Raw genomic sequence first — 26,400 nt, 5'->3', positions numbered from 1 at the left:
TGAGTCAAAGGTAGACGTGGGGAGGTTAAAGTCGCCCAGAACTGTGAGAGGTGAGCCGTCCTCAGGAAAGGAGCTAATCAAGGCATCGAGCTCATTGATGAACTCTCCGAGGGAACCTGGAGGGCGATAAATGATAAGGATGTTAAGCTTGAAAGGGCTGGTAACTGTGACAGCATGGAATTCAAAGGAGGCGATAGACAGATGGGTAAGGGGAGAAAGAGAGAATGACCACTTGGGAGAGATGAGGATCCCGGTGCCACCACCCCGCTGACCAGAAGCTCTCGGGGTGTGCGAGAACACGTGGGCGGACGAAGAGAGAGCAGTAGGAGTAGCAGTGTTATCTGTGGTGATCCATGTTTCCGTCAGTGCCAGGAAGTCGAGGGACTGGAGGGAGGCATAGGCTGAGATGAACTCTGCCTTGTTGGCCGCAGATCGGCAGTTCCAGAGGCTACCGGAGACCTGGAACTCCACGTGGGTCGTGCGCGCTGGGACCACCAGATTAGGGTGGCCGATGCCACGCGGTGTGGAGCGTTTGTATGGTCTGTGCAGAGAGGAGAGAACAGGGATAGACAGACACATAGTTGACAGGCTACAGAAGAGACTACGCTAATGCAAAGGAGATTGGAGTGGCAAGTGGACTACGCGTCTCGAATGTTCAGAAAGTTAAGCTTACGTAGCAAGAATCTTATTGACTAAAATGATTAAGATGATACAGTACTGCTGAAGTAGGCTAGCTGGCAGTAGCTGCGTTGTTGACTTTGTAGGCTAGCTGGCAGTTGTTGACTTTGTAGGCTAGCTGGCAGTGGCTGCGTTGTTGACACTACACTAATCAAGTCGTTCCGTTGAGTGTAATAGTATCTACAGTGCTGCTATTCGGGGGCTAGCTGGCTAGCTAGCAGTGTTGATTACGTTACGTTGCGTTAAAAGAACGACAATAGCTGGCTAGCTAACCTAGAAAATCGCTCTAGACTACACAATTATCTTTGATACAAAGACGGCTATGTAGCTAGCTATGTAGCTAGCTACGATCAAACAAATCAAACCGTTGTACTGTAATGAAATGAAATGAAAATGTGATACTACCTGTGGAGCGAAGCGGAATGCGACCGGGTTGTTGAGTGCAGAAGTTCTATTCGGTAGACGTTGGCTAGCTGTTGGCTAGCTAGCAGTGTCTCCTACGTTACGGACGACAGATAGCTGGCTAGCTAGCCTCGGTAAATTAAGATAATCACTCTAAAACTACACACTCTAAACTACACAATTATCTTGGATACGAAGACAGCAAAGACAACTATGTAGCTAGCTAACACTACACTAATCAAGTCGTTCAGTTGGGTGTAATAGTTGCTACAGTGCTGCTATTCGGTAGACGGTGGACGTTTGCTAGCTGGCTAGCTGCTGGGCAGCTAGCCAGCTGCTAGCTGCCCAACTCTTCTCTTTTTCATAGACGAACAAGATTAATATGAGATGAAAGGCGAATTCCTAGCGAGTTCAGGAAGCCAAGCTAGAATTTTGGGTGACGTTCACGGCTATGTTTTGATCAAGGGAGACCTCTAGAAAACATGCACATTTTCTCTAACCCTAAACAAACACATATATATTTTACAGTTATAAGGAAGGTGAAATCTTATAATTTGTGGTTTTATAATTTGATTATACTATATTTAGAAAGCATATAAGTCATTCCAAGCCTTATTCGTACAATTTAGTTAAATAGGAAGTACGTCATATAAATGTTTTATATTTTCATATTTTTTGCGTATTTGTACTGTGTACTTGAGCTTGTGTCTTCAAAAGTAACTACACCACAGCAGTTTATAACTATTTGTACCAGAAAGGTGAGATTTGAACCTTTCTTGGCGTATGCAGCATTACTAGTTATTGTTTACGGTCCTCTCATGATAAATAATTACTTTTGGGGATTACTTAGATTACATTTTGGATTACATGTAGTTACATTTTTTTAAAGATGAACTGCTCCAGTCAACATGTTCCATTGAATTCCCTACATGAACATCAGACTCATAAGAAAACAACATCTTAATCCGACAGGCATGTTAAAGGTGAAGGTTATGATGAATCACTTATTGTTGGTTCTGTCTGTGCTCCAAAGAATGCTTCCTTGGTTATTCATCTGTAGAGTACAATAATCAGAACCAGACTTGTGTTGTGGTTGTATGAAGGAGTCCTTACAGTGCTCATGTTCTCCCGTTAAGCTATCTCAATATTCTCAAGAGAGGGTAAAGAGAGTGAGGGACACAGTACAGAACCATACAAATCCCATATACCTCTATAACCTCGAAACTGGTGATTACTGTAAAAACGTCACTCTGAATAGTTCAAACCTGATTGATCATCAACTGCTCATTTTGTTCTCTCTGTAGGTGACCTACCTGTCCAAATCAACCTCATGCTGCAGAGGGAATTAAATCAATGCATGTCAACAGGGCCTGCAGAGTTGAAACGTAACAGCCAATAATAACATATCCAGGCTTTTAAAAATGTGCTTGAGTTTGAGTGGAGCTTTGTGCAAGGTGTGGTGTGGGACTAATGTTGACGCTTTCTTTGTCTAAAGGGGTTCATCTTGTGCTGGTGTATACAGTGTACCATTAATTAAAGGAGTGTCTCTGCTGTATTGTGAAGCTGCTTGCTCCTCTGTGGTTCGTGTTTAAACACAGGGATTGGATGGTGCTCCAGGGAATAACAGCTACAGGCAGAGCCATTAGGCTTTCAACGGTTCTGAAATGAATGATTGGCCTTTAGGTCTTTTAAGGATGGCAGGTGCACTCCAATTTAAGACTGATTGTTTGTTAAAGTACCTGTGGTTGTGACAGTGTCAGTCGAAGCAAAGTAATCAACGCAGACACTCTCTGTCTCTCTCTCGCCTTTTGTCACAATGCACACACTCGGACGCATGCACACACTCGGACGCATGCACACACTCGGACGCATGCACACACTCGGACGCATGCACACACTCGGACGCATGCACACACTCGGACGCATGCACACACTCGGACGCATGCACACACTCGGACGCATGCACACACTCGGACGCATGCACACACTCGGACGCATGCACACACTCGGACGCATGCACACACTCGGACGCATGCACACACTCGGACGCATGCACACACTCGGACGCATGCACACACTCGGACGCATGCACACACTCGGACACATGCACACACTCGGACACATGCACACACTTGGACACATGCACACACTCGGACACATGCACACACTCGGACACATGCACACACTCAGCCATGCACACACTCAGACATGCACACACTCAGACATACACACACGTGCACACACACACACAAACGCACGCATGCTCGCACAAATCAAACGTTTTTTGTCACCTGCACCGAATACAACTGGTGTAGACTTTACAGTGAAATGCTTGCTTACAAGCCCTTCCTAATGATGCAGAGTTTAAAACTAAAGCAGTGACACAAGGAATACAACAAAATACACAACAATGGAGCTTTACAGAGGGAATACCAGTACCAGATCAATGTGCAAGGTATACGCATACACACACACTCAGGCACATACACACACGCATGCACACAAACTGATTCGTAACACACGGATGTGTTCCGTAACTCGAATAATTACTACAAATACGGTCCCAAAACATGACTGTGTAAATGAGGTTAGCCAGATGTCAAATTGGAAAACAATGGGAAGCATCGCACAATGTCCTGTATTACTATTCACGCTTCTTAGTATTACTCATGCTATAATTCCTACCCGGTTCATAACTCCCTAAGCCGTACTAGTTTTGGATTCAGACAAACTCATTTGGAATGCAGATTAATTCAATTCTCAGCCTCTACAGAAGCCAGCTTATTAACCGCATTTAAATCGCACACATTTACAGTAAACTACGTCGGGGCCATTACATAAAATACATATTGGAAAGGGAGCACGCCAGCGTCGTAATTTCACCCAAATACATTTCCATACTGTAACTGTCTCCCTGCAGTTGTAATAACGTAAGGTGTGCATATCCTATAACTTTAACATCCCTCCACACACCTCTTCCAACCATTCCTTCGATTACATTTAAACACGACTCAGCCATATTGCCCCAACTCATTAAAATGATCAAAGTCCTGCTGTCAGGTTGCCAGTTCTACTGTGGTGTTGTGGCTGGTGGTTAATTGCCTATGCATTTTAAATTATTGGAGGTAGCAGCAGTGTGCTCTGTGTCCCTGATTTTACTGTGTTTGCAGTCCTGTGTCGACTGGCTCCTCTCCTTTCCTCTCCTCTATTCTCCTCTGCTCTCCTTTCCTCTCCTCTCCTCTATTCTCCTCTGCTCTCCTTTCCTCTCCTCTATTCTCCTCTGCTCTCCTTTCCTCTCCTCTATTCTCCTCTGCTCTCCTTTCCTCTCCTCTATTCTTCTCTGCTCTCCTTTCCTCTCCTCTCCTCTGCTCTCCTTTCCGCTTCTCTCCTCTATTCTGCTCTCCTTTCCTCTGCTCTCCTTTCCTCTCCTCTATTCTCCTCTCCTCTCCTCTCCTCTCCTCTCCTCTCCTCTCCTCTCCTCTCCTCTCCTCTCCTCTCCTCTCCTCTGCTCTGCTCTGCTCTGCTCTGCTCTGCTCTCTTCTGCTCTGCTCTCCTCTCCTCTGCTCTCCTCTGCTCTCCTCTGCTCTCCTCTGCTCTCCTCTTCTCTTCTCCTCTCTCCTCTGCTCTGCTTTTCTCTCTCTCTCCTCTGCTCTGCTTTTCTCTCCTCTTCTCCTCTCCTCTCCTCTGCTCTCCTCTCTTCTCTTCTCCTCTCTCCTCTGCTCTGCTTTTCAATCCTCTCCTCTCTTGTCTCCTCTCTTCTCCTCTGCTCTCCTCTGCTTGTCTCTCCTCTTGTCTCCTCTCTTCTCCTCTGCTCTCCTCTGCTCGTCTCTCCTCTGCTCTTCTCTCTGTTCTTCTCTCCTCTGCTCTTCTCTCTGTTCTTCTCTGCTCTCCTCTTCTCTACTCTGCTCTCCTCTGTGCAAGGTTGTGCAGAGCTGCATGGCAGGCTAAGCCTGGAGTGTTGAATGGATTTCTGCTTGTTGGGTCATCAGTGTTCCTGAGTCCCCACTGCACGCTTGAATGTCTTTCAATTTAGTCCCTCTGATAACTCTTGCTCCTTCCAAGAGATAAATGTTGAAATATAATAAATGACTTCAACTATTTTGGCATCCAACTGTCTCTGGCTCTCTCTACGTCTCTCCCGCTCTCTCTCCTTCTTTCCCCTTATAGCCATCTCTCACAGTTTATATGCTTTGGAAGGCTGATTTATTCTGTCCAATTTATATTTGGAAGATACAGTAGTTAGTCAATATGCACTAGCCACAATATTTCCCTAATCTTTTCCCCAGCACTATTAGTTCTGTTATCTTGCAAGGAGCAGAACACCATTTTGACCACATTCCCATGTTTCTGTTATATTTGTAGCATTCCTGAAGCCTGATAAGCATGGCCATATTTAGTTGTTAGTGGGCCACTATTTGGATGAGAGGAGATGTATGTCTGATAGGAATGTGCTTTTTTTGATTAGAGTGATTGATGATGTCGCTTGGGATGATGGAACAAGTGGACAGCAGCAGGAGTATAGATGACAGTTACAGAGTGAAAGAGAGAGGAGAGGAGATGACAGTTCTATAGTGAAAGAGAGAGGAGATGACAGTTACAGAGTGAAAGAGAGAGGAGAGGAGATGACAGTTACAGAGTGAAAGAGAGAGGAGAGGAGATGACAGTTCTATAGTGAAAGAGAGAGGAGATGACAGTTACAGAGTGAAAGAGAGAGGAGAGGAGATGACAGTTACAGAGTGAAAGAGAGAGGAGAGGAGATGACAGTTACAGAGTGAAAGAGAGAGGAGAGGAGATTACAGTTACAGAGTGAAAGAGAGAGGAGAGGAGATTACAGTTACAGAGTGAAAGAGAGAGGAGATGACAGTTACAGAGTGAAAGAGAGAGGAGAGGAGATGACAGTTACAGAGTGAAAGAGAGAGGAGAGGAGATGACAGTTACAGAGTGAAAGAGAGAGGAGAGGAGATTACAGTTACAGAGTGAAAGAGAGAGGAGATGACAGTTACAGAGTGAAAGAGAGAGGAGAGGAGATGACAGTTACAGAGTGAAAGAGAGAGGAGAGGAGATGACAGTTACAGAGTGAAAGAGAGAGGAGAGGAGATTACAGTTACAGAGTGAAAGAGAGAGGAGATGAGATTAGTTGCAGAGTAAAAGAGAGAAGAGAGATGACAGTTACAGAGTAAAAGAGAGAGGAGATGACAGTTACAGAGAGGAGATGACAGTTACAGGGTGAAAGAGAGAGGAGAGGAGATGACAGTTACAGAGAGGAGATGACAGTTACAGAGAGGAGATGACAGTTACAGAGAGGAGATGAGTTAGAGTGAAAGAGAGAGGAGAGGAGATGACAGTTACAGAGTGAAAGAGAGAGGAGATGACAGTTACAGAGTGAAAGAGAGAGGAGATGACAGTTACAGAGTGAAAGAGAGAGGAGAGGAGATGACAGTTACAGAGTGAAAGAGAGAGGAGAGGAGATGACAGTTACAGAGTGAAAGAGAGAGGAGATGACAGTTACAGAGTGAAAGAGAGAGGAGAGGAGATGACAGTTACAGAGTAAAAGAGAGAGGAGAGGAGATGACAGTTACAGAGTGAAAGAGAGAGGAGATGACAGTTACAGAGTGAAAGAGAGAGGAGAGGAGATGACAGTTACAGAGTGAAAGAGAGAGGAGATGACAGTTACAGAGTGAAAGAGAGAGGAGATGACAGTTACAGAGTGAAAGAGAGAGGAGAGCGGACACATAGACATGTGATGGTGGAAGATTGGTGTCGTTTTCCCGCTATGCCTCGCTGTAGCTGCCCCACCATGTTTAGGACATGGGCCAGTCCCAGCGAGATGAGCTACCAAATCAGCAGAACGGTTACCACAGATGTGTCCTCACCGTGGGGAATGAACAGGAATAGGATAGCTCTTCAATACCAATACAGTATCAGTTTTTATGGATCCATTGTACACACTCTGTTGGTACTACCCCAGGCTGTCAATCATCTGTTTGAGTGGGATGCCCTCAGAATCTCTCCCAAGGAGAGCTCTGATTGATCTGCTCTTTTCTCTCACTCTCCTCTGATTGGTGGAGTGACAGAGCTGGGGAAAATCCCTCTTCTCTTCTAATGAATAATACAACAGGACGTTCACTCTCATCGCAGAGCACTCTGGATTGACGAAGAGTCGTTTGTTAGTTGTATACCAACCTCACGACACACTTTTGGAGTCCTGCACTATCATCAGTATTGGAATGCACTTTTAGGCAGAGAGAATTATGACCCACGACTGCCTTTAGATTCCTCTGGTGATTTGAAAAAGTCTTCTCCCTGTCTCTCCTAGTAATAACCCTAGCAGGCTCGTCTTCTTCATCTGTCTCCCGTGAAGCTCAGCACAGCTCCATGGCTGTTCTCCTCCTCTGTAGGTATGCCTCAGTCCGCTCTCAGCCGCCTGCCATGATTAGCCAATAAATAACTAACTGCATGTCATAAATCAAGCCGGCGAGGCTCTGTCGCTGCGATTTCCACAGCATTCCCCCCTGACTGATCACTTCAGTGTACAGAGAGAGGAGAGTGGGAATGAATGAGGCTCTCCGTGTGGAGCAGAGCTGGAACGATGAGCCTTATTAAAACCATCGTCTGGAATATCCACAGCGTTATTTTACTGATACTTTTACATATCGTAGCTCGCCTGAGGAACAATCCTCTCATGGTGAAAAATGGCTAAATATCAGTTTGGTTTATGGTCGAGACTTAAACGATCCGTATTATTTATTAATTGTAACACTGATTCCACGTCTGCCGTTATACAAATGACACCTTCCATTGTGCTGATGATGATCCAGTCGGTTATCGCTATCTCCCCTGGGGGTAGAGAGGCACAGCCCTTAATCTCATAGCAGCACTGTAATCGAGAGAGGGGAACAATGGAGGAGGGGATTCAAATCAAATCAAATCAAATGTTATTAGTCACATGCGCCGAATACAATAGGTGTAAACCTTACAGTGAAATGCTTACTTACGAGCTCTTAACCAACAATGCAGTACAAATAAGAATAGGAAATAAAAGTAAGTAATTAAAGAGCAGCAGTAAAATAACAATAGCGAGGCTATACACAGGGGGTTAGCAGTACAGAGAATTCAATTAGACATCAGAGAGTTCGCGGAGTGGGAGCTTTGTATGCCACATACCTTTTGTGTCAACATTACTTAGCCTCTCTGTGTGTGACATTGTCCTGTAGCCTACTCCATGTCTGGGTCTGCTCTACCTAAACCTGGCCTGTCAACAGGACTCATGCTAATTAAGGAGCAGCTACATTGAGATGGAAGTTGCCTGGCCCTTCCCACAGATCTAGTACTAGACCCCAATTACTAACCTTTACCTTGAGGGGCATGAGAACATTTCTGACCCTGTATCACTGGTTGGGACCAACCTCTACCTACTCCCCGGAGAGAGAGAACACCCAGCAGGGGGCAGAAGAGAGACAGAGGGAAAGAGGGAGGAAAAGATTCACTGGGGCCATTTGAGTCTCTCTAGTCAAGTCTAGCATTCTCTGTTCTATTCTCCATCCAACAATCCCCAGCAAACCCCAGGTACACACTCCTCACCACTCCTCAACCCCCCCCCCCCCCCCCCCCCCCCCACACACACTTCCTTGCAGGCTGGGTTTTATCGTAATCCTCATCATGGCCCTTGGCATCACACTCCGCAACCCCTGTCTGCCCGTTATCTTCGAGTGGAGAGATCGTGTCACTGTGTTGGGGGTTACTGCTCCTCTATCAAAGATGGAGGCTTGTGAGAGAGTGGAGCAGCTAGGGAGGACTGGAGCGACAGACAGGCGTACGTAAGGAGGGCACTGAGTTTGACAGCGGATAAAAGGTCCTACCTACAAACCTTATCTCAGTCAACATAGGGCCCGCTCCTGGGATGGGACTTTATCGCTGTCAGAGTTCAAGCCACATAGCCAGCAGGGCCTCAGGGTACATTTGATGCATAAAAAAACCTGGTGATAGTGTTTGGCTTGGAGTGTGAACCAGGTTTGATATCCTCCTGTGGAATATGTAATAGGGTTTAGCTCTGATAAAAGATACTAGCACTGCTGCCAGAGGTTGATTGGAATGTAGTCAGGTGCGCTCGCAGCAGGGATGAATAAAGAAGTGATTTACTCTCTTTTATCAAAACATAGCTCGTTTGTTCGATATTCTGTTTCCTAGGCTTAGTTCCATTGACCGTGTGGAAGGTTCAGAGAGAGAAAGCGAGGCAGCCAAATGGCAGATGAAGAATGAGAGCTCAGTTTCAGTGCCATCGACTGTGTTCTCCATCAATGCTATTCTGTCCCAGTGTGGCACACTGCCATCGCTCGGGCAGGGTAGAAGAGGGCAAAGGCCTCCCCCTCCCCACTGTCACTCAAGCATTTACATAAATGTCCCTTTTCCCCCAACTGTGACATTTGCATAAATCCTCAGACTGTGTGAAAACTTTGATTCAGAGTGTTGACCATAAATGGATGTTGTTTGGCTCAGAGAGGGCCGGACTGGGAGAGACGAGCAGTGGGAAAGAAGATACAACCTCTCTTGACATTCTCTTTTACTGTAGTTCCACACTGCAGTTGAATCACATTTCCCACACAGAAATACATGACACACCTCATTCTCATATTGCATCAGTCAATTCCATGGTTCTGAACCCAGGTTAACGCAAATGGAATACTGCTTTTTCAACGACAGTTCTTAAACTGAAATGTGGAAGCATCCCCCTTTTAAGTGCACTCATCTCCTCGTCCTTCAAAACAACCACTCTTCATTTCCTCCTGTCTTGCCTGTTCGTGTCCACGGTGGCCAATCTGTCAGTTCTCATTCAGCGGGCTGCTCCAGCCTCAGACAGGATGCAACATGGCTCCCCCTGGAGTGGCTCCCTGCATGTCCTGCCATACCCTGGTGTTGCTATGTAACAGCAGTCACTATGAGGAGATGTGGGGAAATCCTTGACCTAACACACGGCTGAGATCTAACAGTCAAGTGTTCCTCCTCTTCTTCTCACCCTGACGAAGGCTGATGATAGAACTATCTCACAGACTTGCAGAGACCCATCCTACTTTATCTCACAGACTTGCAGAGACCCATCCTACTTTATCTCACAGACTTACAGAGACCCATGCTACTTTATCTCACAGACTTACAGAGACCCATCCTACTTTATCTCACAGACTTACAGAGACCCATCCTACTTTATCTCACAGACTTGCAGAGACCCATCCTACTTTATCTCACAGACTTACAGAGACCATCCTACTTTATCTCACAGACTCACAGGGACCCATCCTACTTTATCTCACAGACTTACAGAGACCATCCTACTTTATCTCACAGACTCACAGGGACCCATCCTACGTTATCTCACAGACTCACAGGGACCCATACTACTTTATTTCACAGACTCAAAGGGACCCATCCTACTTTATCGCAGACTCAGGGACCCATGCTACTTTATCTCACAGACTTACAGGGACCCATCCTACGTATTCCAACAGACTTAGAGACCCTTCCTACGTTATCTCACAGATTCACAGAGACCCATCCTACTTTATCTCACAAACTTAGAGACCCATCCTACTCTATCTCACAGACTTACAGAGACCAATTCTACTTTATCTCAGAGACCCATCCTACTTTATGTCACAGATAACCATCCTACATTATCTCACAGAGACCCATTCTACTTTCTCACAGACTCAGAGACACAGTCTACTTTATCTCACAGACTTACAACGAACCAACCTTCTTTATCTCACAGACTTACAGAGACCCATTCTACTTTATCTCTCAGACTTAGTGACTCATCCTTCGTTATCACAGACTTTCAGGGACCCATGTTACTTTATCTCACAGAGTCACAGAGACCCAGCCTACTTTATCTCACAGACTTAGTGACTCATCCTATGTTATCTTGTGCTGCAGGTAGCCTAGTGGTTAGAGCGTTGGGCCTGTAACTGAAAGGTTGCTAGATCGAATCCCAGAGCTGACAAGGTAGAAATCTGTTGTTCTGCCCCTGAACAAGGCAGTTAAACCACTGTTCGTATTCCGTCATTTTAAGTAATAATTTGTTCTTAGCTGACTTGACTAGTTAAATAAAGGTGAAATAAAAAATGAAAATCTCACAGACTTACAGAGACCCATCCTACTTTATCTCAGACTTAGAGACCCATCCTGCGTTATCTCATAGACTCACAGGGACTCCTCCTACTTTATCTCAGACTTACTTATACCCATCCTACTTTATCTCAGTCTCGCAGAGACCCATCCTAAGTTCTCACAGAGACCCATTTTACTTTATCTCACAGACTCACAGAGACCCATCCTACTTTATCTCACAGACTCACAGAGACCCATCCTACTTTATCTCAAAGGGACCCATCCTAGTTTATCTCACAGACTTACAGAGATGCGTCCTACTTTATCTCAGACTCACAGAGACCCATCCTACTTTATCTCACAGACTCACAGAAACCCATCCGACTTTATCTCACAGACTCAGAGACCCATCCTACTTTATCTCAAAGGGACCATCCTACTTTCTCACAGACTTACAGAGATGCGTCCTACTTGATCTCAGACTTACAGACACCCATTCTGCTTTATCTCACAGACACAGAGACACATTCTACTTTATCTCACAGACTTACGGAGGCCCATCCTACACTATCACACAGACTTACGGAGGCCCATCCTACACTATCACACAGACTTACGGAGGCCCATCCTACACTATCACACAGACTTACGGAGGCCCATCCTACACTATCACACAGACTTACGGAGGCCCATCCTACACTATCACACAGACTTACGGAGGCCCATCCTACACTATCACACAGACTTACGGAGGCCCATCCTACACTATCACACAGACTTACGGAGGCCCATCCTACACTATCACAGACTTACGGAGGCCCATCCTACACTATCACACAGACTTACGGAGGCCCATCCTACACTATCACACAGACTTACGGAGGCCCATCCTACACTATCACACAGACTTACGGAGGCCCATCCTACACTATCACACAGACTTACGGAGGCCCATCCTACACTATCACACAGACTTACGGAGGCCCATCCTACACTATCACACAGACTTACGGAGGCCCATCCTACACTATCACACAGACTTAAGCGTTTCCAATGGTGGTTCTCTTTCTATCACTTAAGAAACGACGGACCATTCTTCCTTTCTTTCTCTTCCTCACATGCCCCTGATAGGAGCTGTTTAAATAGTTAACCATGGTATTACATCACTCTACTATTGGGAAAAATGGAAAGCATTCTAGTTTGCTGAGGATAAGTCGATATTCAATTAACCCAGGCAGACAGTCATGGTGACTGTTTATCAATAGCTCGTTTTTAACTGCACGCCTCTGGCACACTTAATTACACTTCCCATTAATAGCATCAAACTAGTGAACAAACAAACAACCACAACATTGGGCTAAGTTGGAAAGTAGCAAGAGAGAGGAGGATAACTCTCCCTGGTTAGAGGGTTAGAGGGGAGTCTGTCTGTTGGATTCACTTCTAATGCCATAAGGCATGTCTGACATGTCTTTACATTAGAGACAGAGGAGGACCTTGTGTTAGTGAGATGCAATGATTATACATCCTCAACGTATCTGCCCTGTTATTGATGTCTATCTGGGAGGCGTTGACCCTTGACCTCCTGGAATCATTCAAAAGCCCAGTGTCTGGAAGCCCCTTCCCCACCCGGGGTCAGAACAGACAGACAGTGCTTTCCTACACACTGCCCCACCATGGCTCCCCAGCCGTCGCTGTGTTTACGCCTTGTGAACGCTAAGCAGACATGTTCAAATGTCAGACTCAAGAGACCAAACATGGGCTGATGAGACAGTTCAGTTACACAGAGACTGTTCTCCAAGCTCTGATGCTGATGGTCACACCGATTCATCATGGATGTGTAGCTTTGACCATTTTGAACAGAGATTCAATGGTTCTGATGAATTGAGATGTTAATCGGTGTACCAGGTCAGTCAGATATAACCATGCCGTATTGACTTTACTCTACCTACGCCATATATGCAATGTATTGTATGTCAGGGCGTGACAGAAATGTAAAAGTATTTTGCTAATCATAGAACTATAGTGAAAACGTGTTCTAAGGGCTCTCTGCAATGTCCTGCTGTTTTTTTATATAGATGTCCATCATTCTGCAGGCTACCTTAGAGCTAGCCTGAGGTAACAGACTACACTGGTCCTCTCTTACTCACCTCTCTCCACCTCGATCTCTCTTTTGTCTGTCTGTCCGTCTCTCGCTCTCGCTCTGTTTCTCTCTCTCTCTCTTACAGGGATAGTACATGTCTCCCAGCCTGAGGCCAGACTAACTGGTCGACTACTACAGTATCACAGAGAAATGATGTGTGAAAGCACCAGCAGCTGCACCACATTACATTACGGGCTTCATTTCAAACTAGGGTGTGGTGGAACTGCAGTAACCTCCCAGTGAAACTGGGATCTTGTACCAGAACTGTCTGTTATACCGACTCCCTGGTCTCGCCCTGGCCCTGCCTTTGTCTGCCACTCCATTGTGTGAATGCCAGTGAGCACTTTGGCTGTTATCACCCAACCTAGACAGTGGCTCAGAGTGACGTGTTTTTTAAAAAACATTTATCTCCCTGACTTTGTTCACAGACACAGGGAATATACATGTTTAACACTGCTCATAGAATCAATCCAGATGTATGGTTTGATCAGGGTGTTACAGAAGGGTGCTGAGTCGCAGCTATGCTGAGAAGGGTTGACGATTTCCCTCGCTATACAAAAGCAGTACATATTCAAATCCCTGTGGTTCACAAAACCGTCCATCCCTCCAAATAGGAATTGATCTGCGAGTGTTTGTTTGTTGGGCTTAAAGATTATTCTCAGACGGGTAATCCTTTGGAGCAGTCTTTAATCAAAGACATAAGCCCACAATGCTCTTTAGCTGGGGCTCAATTGGAATTCTCCCAGCCTATCCTCCTTCGTGTTGACCCTTATAAGTGAGTTGTGCCTCTCTCTCTCTGTCTGTCCTCTGCTAAGTTTGCTCTCAGGGTTAACATGTTTTTTCCTCTTAGCCGGGCTTGAGCCAGCCCCCTTTTTCTTTCCTCCGATGTGGGGGTGAGCTTTCCTGGGACAAAGGGATGAATATATAATGAATAGAAAGAGAGGGGGTGGGAGTGACAGAATGACAGCGGGTGTGTGTGTGTGTGTGTGTGTGTGTGTGTGTGTGTGTGTGTGTGTGTGTGAGAGAGAGCGAGCGAGAGAGAGAGAGAGAAGGAGGGAATGATATAGAGCACTTGACTAGTGTTTGTCACAGGGAGCAACATTACAGCCAAGCCCAGAGAGGTGGGGAGAGGAGGAAAGTGGGAGAAATGAGCTTTTCATCTCCCCATAAAAGAGTGGATTACTAACTCATTACAGGCTGTCTGTAGGATGTGGGATACATGAGGTATTCTGTAGTTAGAGAGTTTGAGAAGCGGCGCTCGGCTCGGTCTAACCGCCTCTAACTCCCCCTCTCCCCTGGTGCTGCAGCACATGGTACGTTCCGTTTAAAAGGGTGCATGTCATCTCTCTATACGCTGGGTCCTCTCACAGAGCAGCTGCTCACAGCACATTCTCCTCGGCAGGAACACTCACTTTCCCTAAACCGCCTGCTGTGTTTGATCTTTCTCTCTCTCTCCGTCTCTCTTTCTCTCCCTATCGCACTCACTTTCTTTCTTTGGCAAAACACACATAGTCACACAGAAACAGTCTACTGGTTAGGGACAGGAGGATACTGACTGAATGCAGTAACAGGTAGACACAGCATCTCTCTCCTGGCTGAACGGAGGCGAGAGAAGAGGAACTGGCTGCTGGAATTTTTATGTGTGAAGTAAACTGTGAGGGAAGAGGAAGAGGAGGAGGAGAAGAGGGGGAGAGGGTCTCAGTCTCTTCATCCCCCAATGCTCCACTTGACACCATGCTGCTCTGTGTGGGTTTGGTCCTCAGGGGAAAATCCTTAAAATGATGGAAGACAATAAGCAGCTGGCTCAGAGGATCGATGGGGCCATCCAGTCTGCCAGTCAGGAGGTGACCAACCTGCGCTCAGAGCTGTCGGCCACCAGCCGTAGACTGGCAGAGCTGGGGGCCAGCAGCCCCCCCTCGCCCCTGGAGAACAACCACCAGCATCACCAGCACAACCACCATGACCATGACAGCCTCCGCTACCAGGGTGAGTTACACTCACTGAGTGTGTGTGAGTGTGTGCGAGTACATATACCTTTACGTGTGACTGTCTTTAAAACGAGTGTGGGAAATATTTGGGGTAACGCACAACTGGGCGTCTAGATGACTAATCTCATTCCGCTGTTCCTCCGCTAACTTATTCCTCCGCTGGATAACTCACAGCAGCCTGATAGGGAAGTGGGAGAATGGAACCAGGGCAAGTCTACTCCTGGTGTGCGTTCCCAGGCAGCGGTGGAGTCTCTGTGGGTTTCTCTGGGGCTACGCTCCCCCTGGCTCCGGCTCCGTGGTTGGCTCTTTCTCTCTCTGTCTGTGTGAGCCGGGAGACAGTTGCTCCCAGACGCTCCGGCATGAGTCTTGCGCCACAATACACTGCCATGAAGGGGAGAGGTGTGAGAGCAGTGAGCACATGGTTGATCAGGGTGATCTGGACAGTCGTACTCATGTTGCTTCATTCACGTCATAACATGCACTAGGTGGTGTCTCTTAAAGTTTGCTCATAGATGTAGTGGAGCCTATAGGATATAAGTGTGGGGGTGTTTCAGAGCCTGTGCGTTCGCTGAGCTGTGTGTGATGGGATTCATGACAGTAGGATGTAGTGGTTTGTGAGTCTGCTACTGCTTTGTCTTATTTATAGTTCCACTGAGAGCGGGCAATTGTGCATGTCAGCTACAGTATCAGTCAAAAGTTTGGACACACCTACTCATTCAAGGGTTTTTCTTAATTTTTTTAAACTATTTTCTACATTGTAGAATAACAGTGGACATCAAAACTATGAAATAACACATATGGAATCATGTAGTAACCAAAACAGTGTTAAACAAAATTCTTTGCCTTGATGACAGCTTTACACACTCTTGGCATTCTCTCAACCAGCTTCACCTGGAATGCTTTTCCAGCAGACTTGAAGGAGTTCACACATATGCTGACCACTTGTTGGCTTATTTTCCTTCGCTCTGAGGTCCAACTCATCCCAAACCATCTCAATTGGGTTGAGGTCGGGTGATTGTGGAGGCCAGGTCATCTGATGCAGCACTCCATCACTCTCCTTCTTGGTCAAATAGCCCTTACACAACCTGGAGGGCCATCCCACTAAGCGCAAACCAGATGGGATGGCGTAACGCTCAGAATGCTGTGGTAGCCATGCTGGTTAAGTGTGCCTTGAATTCTAAATAAATCAGAGTGTCACCAGCAAAGCACCCCCACACCATCACACCTCCTCCTCTATGCTTCACGGTGGGAACCACACATGCAGAGATCATCCGTTCATCTACTCTGCGTCTCACAAAGACACGGAACAAAAAATCTAAAATCTGTACTCATCAGACCAAAGGACAGATTTCCACCGGTCTAATATCCATTGCTCGTGTTTCTTGGCCCAAGCAAGTCTCTTCTTCTTCTTGGTGTCCTTTAGTAGTGGTTTCTTTGCAGAAATTCGACCATGAAGGCCAGATTCACATAGTCTCCTCTGAACAGTTGATGTTGAGATGTGTCTGTTACTTGAACTCTGTGAAGCATTTATTTGGGCTGAAATCTGAGGTGCAGTTAATTGCCAATTTCTGAGGCTGGTAACTCTAATGAACCTATCCTCTGCAGCAGAGGTGACTCTGGGTCTTCCTTTCCTGTGGCGGTCCTCATGAGAGGCAGTTTCATCATAGCGCTTGATGGTTTTTGCGACTGCACTTACTGTAAATATACTTTAAAAGTTCTTGAAATGTTCTGTATTGACTGACCTTCATGTCTTAAAGTAATGATGGACTGTCGTTTCTCTTTGCTTATTTGCGCTGTTCTTGCCATAATATGGACTTGGTCTTTTACCAAATAAGGTTATCTTTTGTATACCAACCCTACCTTGTCACAACACAACTGATTGGCTCAAACGCATTATGAAGGGAAGAAATTCCACAAATTAACTTTTAACAAGGCACACCTGTTAATTGAAATGCATTCCAATGACTACCTTATGAAGCTGGTTGAGAGAATGCCAAGAGTGTGCAAAGCTGTCATCAAGGCAACAGGTGGCTACTTTGAAGAATCTAAAATCGAACACTTTATTGGTTACTACATGATTCCATATGTGTTATTTCATAGTTGATGTCTTCACTATTATAATACAATGTAGTAAAATAGTAAAAATAAAGACAAACCCTTGAATGAGGAGGTGTGTCCACACTTCTGAGTGGTACTGTAGACCATAAGGGATTCTGGTATAGTTTGCTATTGTTTTGATTCATTCAGAGAGGAGAGATGTATGAACAATACCATTAGTTCATTATTTAGCATCTGTTCGTCTGTGAGATTTCTTCTCCTGCTGTTGGGGGTGTTTCTTCTTGAGGCCTGACACCTCAAGACATCAGCTGCTGTGCACAGACGACCAAGAGGATGAAAGTTTGATGTGAGATGAAGAGACTGACGTCCTTTTAGTTTTCTGAAATTCCACAAATTGAAATTCCACAAATTAACTTTTAACAAGGCACACCTGTTAATTGAAATGCAATCCAGGTGACTACCTCATGAAGCTGGATGAGAGAATGCCAAGAGTGCGCAAAGCTGTCATCAAGCCCATGGGTGGCTACTTTGAAGAATCTCAAATATTATTTATAGATATTTTTTTGACTAGGTGTGTTCAAACTTTTGACAGGTACTGTATGTCAATGCCAGTTTGTAAGTAGGGATGTCTCGGTTGGCGTAGGCTGTGTGTTTGTCAGGTGACATCAGAGAGGAAGGGACTGACACTCCTTCCTCGTAACCTCAGGCTGTTCGGTTCCCGACTGAGCTTAGATATGCCAGGGAGGGGAACAGGAGATATTGAGCTGGTGGCTCTGTGATGCGTCGTAGGTGGCTCTGTCTTTCTGATGGTCCTCTCTGTGTGTTGGGCAGATGGTGTTGAGCAGAGCAGCAGGTGATCTCAGCTGGAGATGGTTGGCCCGCAGGGTTTAAAGCACAGCACAGAGTCGACTGGTCAGTGCGAAATATCTACCAGCTCCCCCAAGCTTGCTCTGCTTGCTTGGTTTTAAACTCTCTGTTTGAACAGGTTCCATTAGCATGTTAGCATTCCCACACTAAGTGGATGCTATCTGAGGGCCACTACAGTACACTGGGACTGTGGGAGACGGTTGGGTTCAGCGGTTGGGTTCAGAGTGTGACTCCCTCCCCTCCCTCCTTTGCAGTCATGCAGTGTTAACAGGGAGCCTTAGTTCTGCATTCTCACATTCCTCTGCATCAGGGCAGTGGTGTCATGCTTCCTGTTCCCTGGCAGGGCGGGCGGCAGGGCAGCCAGTCAGGTGACTGGAGTTATGTGAGGCTGATTAGGCAAAACCGAAACAGATACACACGTACCTCTCGCCCCACTGCATCTTGGGAAAGGAACTCGGTTAAATACTCTCACCCGGGAAAGAGAGGGGCCCACAAAGCTGAACACTTATACTGTCTTTGTTTAAGGACATCTTACAAGATGAGGCTTAAGATTGTTCATGTGTGAGACTTAGATTTCTCTGATTTCTCCTCTTAGTCAAATTTCACCACTTCGTCAGAGGAGGTATCAGATAAATCAGCTACAGCACTCAGTGGATTAAGAGATTAAGAGTTCGTGAGGTGTTCCCTTCTCCATGTCTGGGTATTTGTTAGTCTGTTTGTTAGTCCTGCCCTGAGCCGGATCAAGGCTAGCGAACAGACAAGACTTGTTAGTATGCACGGGCTGACTCCTGTAAATATATTCTACTGTGCAGAAATGGCAGGAATTTTTTACTGAGTTTCACCTCTGTGGGACCTCAATAACATCACTGTCAGATGTCCAGTAAGGCTATAAAACGATAGCTCAATCTGCTTCCTTGCCCTTGGAATGCCCTTCTAAAACCAACCACTGGCTGGCATTGACACAAGATTAAATCACCACTCACCAGCCATGATGCCCTGTGACAAAGACTAGTTCCCTAACTTTGAACCCCCTTAGAAGTAGCTTCTAGGTGGCAGCCCACTGGGCACACACTGGTTGAATCAACGTCGTTTCAATGAAATAACGTTGAACCAACGTGGAGTAGACGTTGAATGGACATCGGTGCCCAGAGGGAGCAAAGCCAGTGTGTTCGTGATCTGACTCGTAGTGAATTTGCATAAATAAATAAGCCTATGTGAGAATCGGCCTGTTTTGTGCTGGTGTGTTGCACTTTGTACCACCCCTGGTAATACAGGAGTATCTATCTACAGTAGGAGGCTGCATCCACTGTGCTGTTGAATGTAACAAATGACCTGCCTATTCCAGGTGCTGACACTAATGTATTCATCATGGGGGTGATGACCCCCTCGGCACGATTGGCCACTATACTTAATCCATCACTTGGATGTCTGCGATCTGTTTAGCATTCCTAAATGTTGCTGATGTTCCAGCGACAAATCAAATACATTACGGTCGCCCCTAATACGTGTCTGACTGGGGGGGGCTATCTGCACATCTGAGCCGGAGGAGCTGGACCAGAATGAAAACATTTCTGTCCTCTAAAATCAATGCACTGTAAGCCTATTCCAATATATGTAGTTGTGGCTGTCTGATCATCAGCCTCCTGCAGACGCTGGGTGAGCGTGCACTCATCACAGACTCATGGGAATCTGCCAATTAGACGCCATAAAGCGCCGAAGATGAAGCCGTAAAGAAGGCAGCCTTCAGGTAGTCAGAGAGACAGTTCTGTTCCGACAGGGGGAGAATACATCTGACTTATAACAGGCTGGATTGTGCTGAATACCAGGGGAAATAGCTGTAATATGGGCTGTATGTTACACCTGCCACAGGGGCTGTCGGTCATGGTCAAGGTTGGAGTGAGGGATTGGGGATTTAACTTGGAAGCATTGTTCAGGTTTTAATCTGATCTGAGACAGTTCTTGGTGGGCCTGAGAAATGGTCCGAATTTTAGGGTAAGGGTTCAATTGTGGCATTAGTGATGTAGTTGGAATGAAGGACAAGCTATACTCTCTGCACCCTACTGAAGCATGGAGAGGATTGTGGACTTTTACCGGCTGAAAGACCCCTTTCGATAGTGCACATGCTTCTAGTCAGTTTGAAAGGGAATAACCTCCAACACTTCTTAATACAAAGTAATTTATACTCAACTTTTCTCTGCAGGTGAGAGAAGTGAAACCATGTTAGTTTATGCTGCCTACAGAGCCCTGTGAGGAAGAGTAGTTCTCACCATCTGGCCTGAGTTTGGTAGAGGCTCCAGCTCTCTCATTACCTCATGGTGCTCTGGAGCAGTAGAACTAAAGGCTGGGAACAGAGCTGCAGGGGAAAGCCCCACCTCCTCACCCCCTCTCTCCCCCTTCTCTCCTGGGACCACCCGTCTTCCTGTTCCCTCTCCACAGAGAAAGTATGCCCTGTGCTGAGCCAGAACCTCCCTCTCCTCCCCCACCCTCCTAACTCCCTGCCTGGCCTCCCCCAGCCACGCCCTGTCTGTGGCCAATGCAGCGTGAGAGGAACTGTGTCCAAACAATAGCCAGAGGCAAGGCTGGCCTCTCTGTCTCTTTCTCTTTCTCCCTCTCTTTCTCTCTTGCTCTTTTTCTCTCTCTCTACCCCTCTCTCTCTCTCTCTCTCTCTCTCTCCAGAGGAAAGGCTAATCATCCCTTCAGCTCACAGAGAGCTCCAGGGGCTCCAGCTCCATTGCTAGCCCAGCCCCGAGGCACTGAGGCAGTGAGGCATCACCTCACTGGGGAAGAATGGGAGCTGGACCCCTATGATGTTGACCATGGCCTTGTGTGATGAGAGGGAGACACCTGCAGATCGAAGAGCTATTTTCTTCTTGAGAAATACAGTAAAACCTTACTCGGGGTTTGATGAATTGGGAATTGAAGAAATTAGATTTTGCTGCAATACTTTCATTGAAATTCGGATTTCATGTATAGAATACAGGTCTGCAAAATCAATTGCACATATGCAGTTTAGTGTCTCTCTTGACTAGACTAGTAGGATTTGTGTTTACATTGTCAGCCGTTGTTCTACAGTGTCTGGTAGTGGCTTGTAATACATAATGACTCTATTGTTGTCTATCTGTTCCCTCTGTTAATAAGGCTAGGCCTGGTAATGAGTCCATTGAGACTGAGCCAGGCACGTTGCAGACAGACAGGCCTGTATCAGTGTGAACAGTAGTACATGCAAACTGATGGAGTGATGATGAACAGAGATGTTCCATCCCGACTACAAGATGTTTAGGTGTTTTTGAGGAGGAAGCCGGCTGGGTGCAGGTTCCTGTTTATGTTCAGGTAGGGATAGTCAAGACATGCGAGATGGGGATTACAGTGCCTTGCAAAAGTATTCATCCCCCTTGGCATTTTTCCTATTTTGTTGCATTACAACCTGTAATTTAAATATATTTTTATTTGGATTTCATGTGATGGACATACACAAAATAGTTCAAATTGGTGAAGTGAAATGAAAAAATATTAAAATGGAAAAGTGGTGTGTGCATATTTATTCACCCCCTTTTCTTTGAAGCCCCTAAATAAGATCTGGTGCAACCAATTACATTCAGAAGTCACATAATTAGTTAAATACAGCCCACCTGTGTGCAATCTAAGTGTCACATGATCTCAGTATATATACACCTGTTCCCGAAAGGCCCCAGAGTCTGCAACACCACTAAGCAAGGGGCACCACCAAGCAAGTGGCACCATGAAGACCAAGGAGCTCTCCAACAGGTCAGGGACAAAGATGTGGAGAAGTACAGATCAGGGTTGTGTAATAAAAAAAAATATCAGGAACTTTGAACATCCCACTAAGCACCATTAAATCCATTATAATTTTTTTTTTAAGAATATGGCACCACAACAAACCTGCCAAGAGAGGGCCGCCCACCAAAACTCACAGACCAGGTAAGGAGGGCATTAATCAGAGAGGCAACAAAGAGACCAAAGACAACCCTGAAGGAGCTGCAAAGCTCCACAGCGGAGATTGGAGCATCTGTCTATAGGACCACTTTAACTGTACATTCCACAGAGCTGGGCTTTACGGATGAGTGGCCAGAAAAAAGCCATTGCTTAAAGAAAAAAATAAGCAAACACGTTTGGTGTTCGCCAAAAGGCGTGTGGGAGACTCCCCAAACATATGGAAGAAGGTACTCTGGTCTGATGAGACTACAATTGAGCTTTTTGGCCATCAAGGAAAACGCTATGTCTGGCACAAACCCAACACCTCTCATCACCCCGAGAAAACCATCCCCACAGTGAAGCATGGTGGTGGCAGCATCATGCTGTAGGGATGTTTTTCATCGACAAGGACTGGGAAACTGGTCAGAATTGAAGGGATGATGGATGGTGCTAAATACAGTGAAATTCTTGAGGGAAACCTGTTTCAGTCTTCCAGAGATTTGAGACCGGGACGGAGGTTCACCTTCCAGCAGGACAATGACCCTAAGCATACTGCTAAAGCAACACTCGAGTGGTTTAAGGGGAAACATTTAAATGTCTTGGAATGGCCTAGTCAAAGCCCAGACCTCAATCCAATTGAGAATCTGTGGTATGACTTAAAGATTGCTGTACACCAGTGGAACCCATCTGACTTTAAGGAGCTGGAGCAGTTTTGCCCTGAAGAATGGGCAAAAATCCCAGTGGCTAGATGTGCCAAGCTTATAGAGACATACCCCAAGACACTTGCAGCTGTAATTGCTGCAAAAGGTGGCTCTACAAAGTATTGACTTTGGGGGGGGATGAATAGGTATGCACGCTCAAGTTTTCAGTTTTTTTGTGTTATTTCTTGTTTGTTTCACAATATAACATATTTTGCATCTTCAAAGTGGTAGGCATGTTGTGTAAATCAAATGATACAAACCCCCCAAAAATATATTTTAATTCCAGGTTGTAAGGCAACAAAATAGGAAAAATGCCAAGGGGGATGAATACTTTCGCAAGCCACTGTATGTTTACGTTTTTGGGTCCATATTGGTTTAGTCACCATCATTCAATTGAAGGTCCGGGTTGACAAGGCATAGGGGTTAGTGAAGAGGTGTAAAGTGGAATGTGTGGATTCCATTGGGGTCAAAAGTTCCTGATGAAAAGTGACCTCGACTTGATTTGGGATTGATGGAGTTGGAAGACAGGGAGAGTCAGAAATGTGTCCCTCTTTCTACCTGGTGAGGGGACATACCTCCCTTCTGGGACCCTGCCTGCTCTGCCTGGTGAGGGGCCACATTTCTCCCTCTGGGGCCCTGCCTGGTGAAGGGCCACATTTCTCCCTCTGGGGCCCTGCCTGGTGAGGGGCCACACTTCTCCCTCTGGGGCCCTGCCTGCCCTGCCTGATGCTGCAGCTGGTGATGGTAGCTCTTCTCTTCAGCTGGACAGCAGATGGCCTCGGTGGCAACGCCAGGCAGCCAATGACATCAACTGCTTCTTAATGGAGCCGACTGAGTCTGAGGCTGGCAGTGGAGCAGAACCAAGAGTGAGGAGACACACTGAGCCAAGCTGATACTTTCACATGTTGGAGTTGGAAGTGAGCGAAAGTCAATTCAAGGAGAAACTAAGAGTGTTTTTGAACCATACAATTAACTATTTGATACTGTAGATTCCTTCCCATTATAATTCCCTGCCATTGTGATGATATTGTTAATATGCTTTAACCACTGTTTTACATAGATAGCTAGATGCCTCCATTTCTAGTAAATTAATTTCATTCATGAAAGACAACGTTTTATTGGTTTTCCACTCTTCTCTAATTCTATTCCGCATCCCACATGAGTTAGCTGAATAGTTAAGACATGGTTTAATGGGGACTTCCTGGGTCTGTTGTGGTCATGGCTGGGTCACGACTGTCTGTCTGAGGATGCCCTTTATTAGCTGGGACTAGGACTGAGCTGGGGCAGCTGCTGCTGTTGCTGCATGGGAAGATTCCTCCGTTCTCCCCCTCTTCAGTTCCCTCCCTCTCTTCAGTTCCCTCCCTCTCTTCAGTTCCCTCCCTCTCTTCAGTTCCCCTCACTTGGCCCCCTCATCATAACATTATCAGCAGTGACACACTGCATAGTTCCTTTCCCGACGATGGGGGGAGAAAGGAGCTTTGCTACAGGAAATGAGGCAATAAGCATCCTTCATGTCCTTTCTGTCTTGGTGGGAACCTGGGGTTTATTACGCCCCATATTTCAGAGCGGAGGGTTTGTTTTATGTATTGGGTGAAATAATGCTTCCTGTTCCGGTTTATGCAATCTGTAGCAAATGTGTATCTGGAGAGGATCAGGAGGTGGGTCCAGGAAGGGGGTAGCTATCTCACTGAGGATGGGTCGGCCCTGTTACTGTGTGATTGTGATTGTAGGAGACGCTGCTTTAACTAGGGGGACTGGGGCTGATGCAGGTGCCTGCCTTGGTCTATGCGTGACTTAACACTGATGAGATGAGAGCAGACAGATTGAGTGTGTTCCTCTGTGGGGGATGGTAAAGAGAGGGTGGGTGGGGGGGGGGGGGGGGCATCTCTCAAGGAACTGGCGCTTCTCTAATGATATGGGCAGGACAGGCCTATGTCCAGAGGCAAGTGGACCATGATGATACAAACCACTCTGGGATTCTGCTGTGTTAGACATATTAGACAGAGTGGGAGCAGAAGGCAGGGACAAGGAGGCAAAGAAATGTTTAACAGTGAAGTCCAGTCCAGTGCACTCCCTTGAGTGGGTGTAGCGTGGCCATGTGATGGAACTCTCCCTCTCTCCCTCCCTCTCTGCCTCCCTCCCCTCTCCCCGTCTTTCTCGTCCTCTCCACGGGAGGCCCAGATAATGATCCCATGTTTAAGAATCCAGCTCCCCTTTCTCCTCCCTGTCTCCCCCTCACCAGCTCCACACATCTAACCCTCCGTTTTCACCTTAAATCATCCAAATCTTTGTTGAGTCCAGACTTCAAACGGCTGTAACTTAGTGAGAGTTTGGGTGGAAGGATCGGGCATGCAGGCGCTCCTCTGAACAGTCCCTCAGCTCATCCTATTAAAATGCCTCATTGCTTTGGCAGAGGAGCCTTTTATTGCTGCTGGTACATATTGTTGCCTTGGCTGCAGTATAAATCCCTTCTCCAATGAGCAGTGACTTACTGCATGCGCAGGAAAATGAGTTTGAGGAAGTGCAGAGGCTGAGCCCCCTGCAACCAGGGGACACAATGCGTGGCATTCCAACCATAGCACCGCCTGGAGTTTGCTGAATGGCATTGGCACTTGGATTTGGACCGGTGCTATTGTCATATGACACAAAAATAGAGGTGAGTTTGGCCTTTGAAAGAACAATGCAGAAAATCCCTCATACCTACTTGTAAAAGATGGTGGTGGATCTTTGATGTTATGGGCCTATTTTGCTTCCACTTGTCCCTGGGGGCTTGTTAAGGTCGATGGCATCATGAACTTTACCAAGTACCGGGACATTTTAGCCAAAAACCTGGTAGCGTCTGCCAGGAAGCTGAAACTTGGCCACAGTTGGATCTTCCAGCAAGACAATAACCCCAAGCACACATCAAAATCCACAAATAAATGGTTAATTGATCACAAAATCACTATTTTGCAACTGCCATCTCAGTCTCCCGACTAGAACCCCATTGAAACCTGTGGTTTGAATTGAAGAGTACAGTCCATAAGTGGAGACGAAGGATATCAAGGATCTGGAAAGATTATGTATGAAGGAATGGTCTAAAATCCCTTCCAATGTTTTCTCCAATCTCATAAAACATTTTAGAAAAAGGCATAGTATTGAAAACAGGGGTGCCAATCATTTTGACCCCTATCTTTTTGTACTTGTTAAACAAAATATATTTTTCTGAGCTATTGTATTAGTATAAAGGAATAACAATGTATTTTTTTGTTGTTGCATACAATATAGTATTTGTATTCTTTATTTTATACAGTCTTTTTTGCTCATCTTTATCACGGGTGCCAATCATTCTAGACCCCACTGTATATGCAAAAAAAAACATTTCCAATTCACACATGCGTATTAATACACACTTGACATGTGTGAAATAGGACAAATATAAGCACCCACCAAATAATTATTATTACACACACACACACACCAGACCCGACTGTGTTCAACTTCAAGGATAGCCCGAGGGCTGAATCGTGACTTGAAAAATGCTCAGCGT

At 46.0% G+C, this 26,400-nt stretch overlaps 1 protein-coding gene across 8 annotated transcripts in view; it reads left to right on the top strand.

Annotated features, from left to right (window-relative positions):
* The window catches only part of kaznb (kazrin, periplakin interacting protein b), a 159,312-nt gene that overhangs the window by 47,403 nt on the left and 85,509 nt on the right, over positions 1 to 26,400 (top strand). For 7 of the 8 annotated variants that reach the window (XR_011667142.1, XM_071334969.1, XM_071334968.1 and 4 more), the window contains exon 3: positions 15,088 to 15,310. Coding sequence is in view for 7 of the 8 variants with exons in the window: in XM_071334969.1 (XP_071191070.1) it covers positions 15,088 to 15,310 (223 nt within the window). In the remaining variant the exon portion in view is untranslated. Of the gene's footprint in view, positions 1 to 14,432; positions 14,638 to 15,087; positions 15,311 to 26,400 lie in introns of those variants that run through there. The other variant, XM_071334970.1, reaches the window with a different exon arrangement.

This window comes from Salvelinus alpinus, chromosome 12, assembly GCF_045679555.1.
Source record: "Salvelinus alpinus chromosome 12, SLU_Salpinus.1, whole genome shotgun sequence".
Classification (NCBI taxonomy): Eukaryota; Metazoa; Chordata; class Actinopteri; order Salmoniformes; family Salmonidae; genus Salvelinus; species Salvelinus alpinus.
Note: the sequence above shows the minus strand (reverse complement) of the source record. Positions and strands in the feature narration are given on the sequence as shown.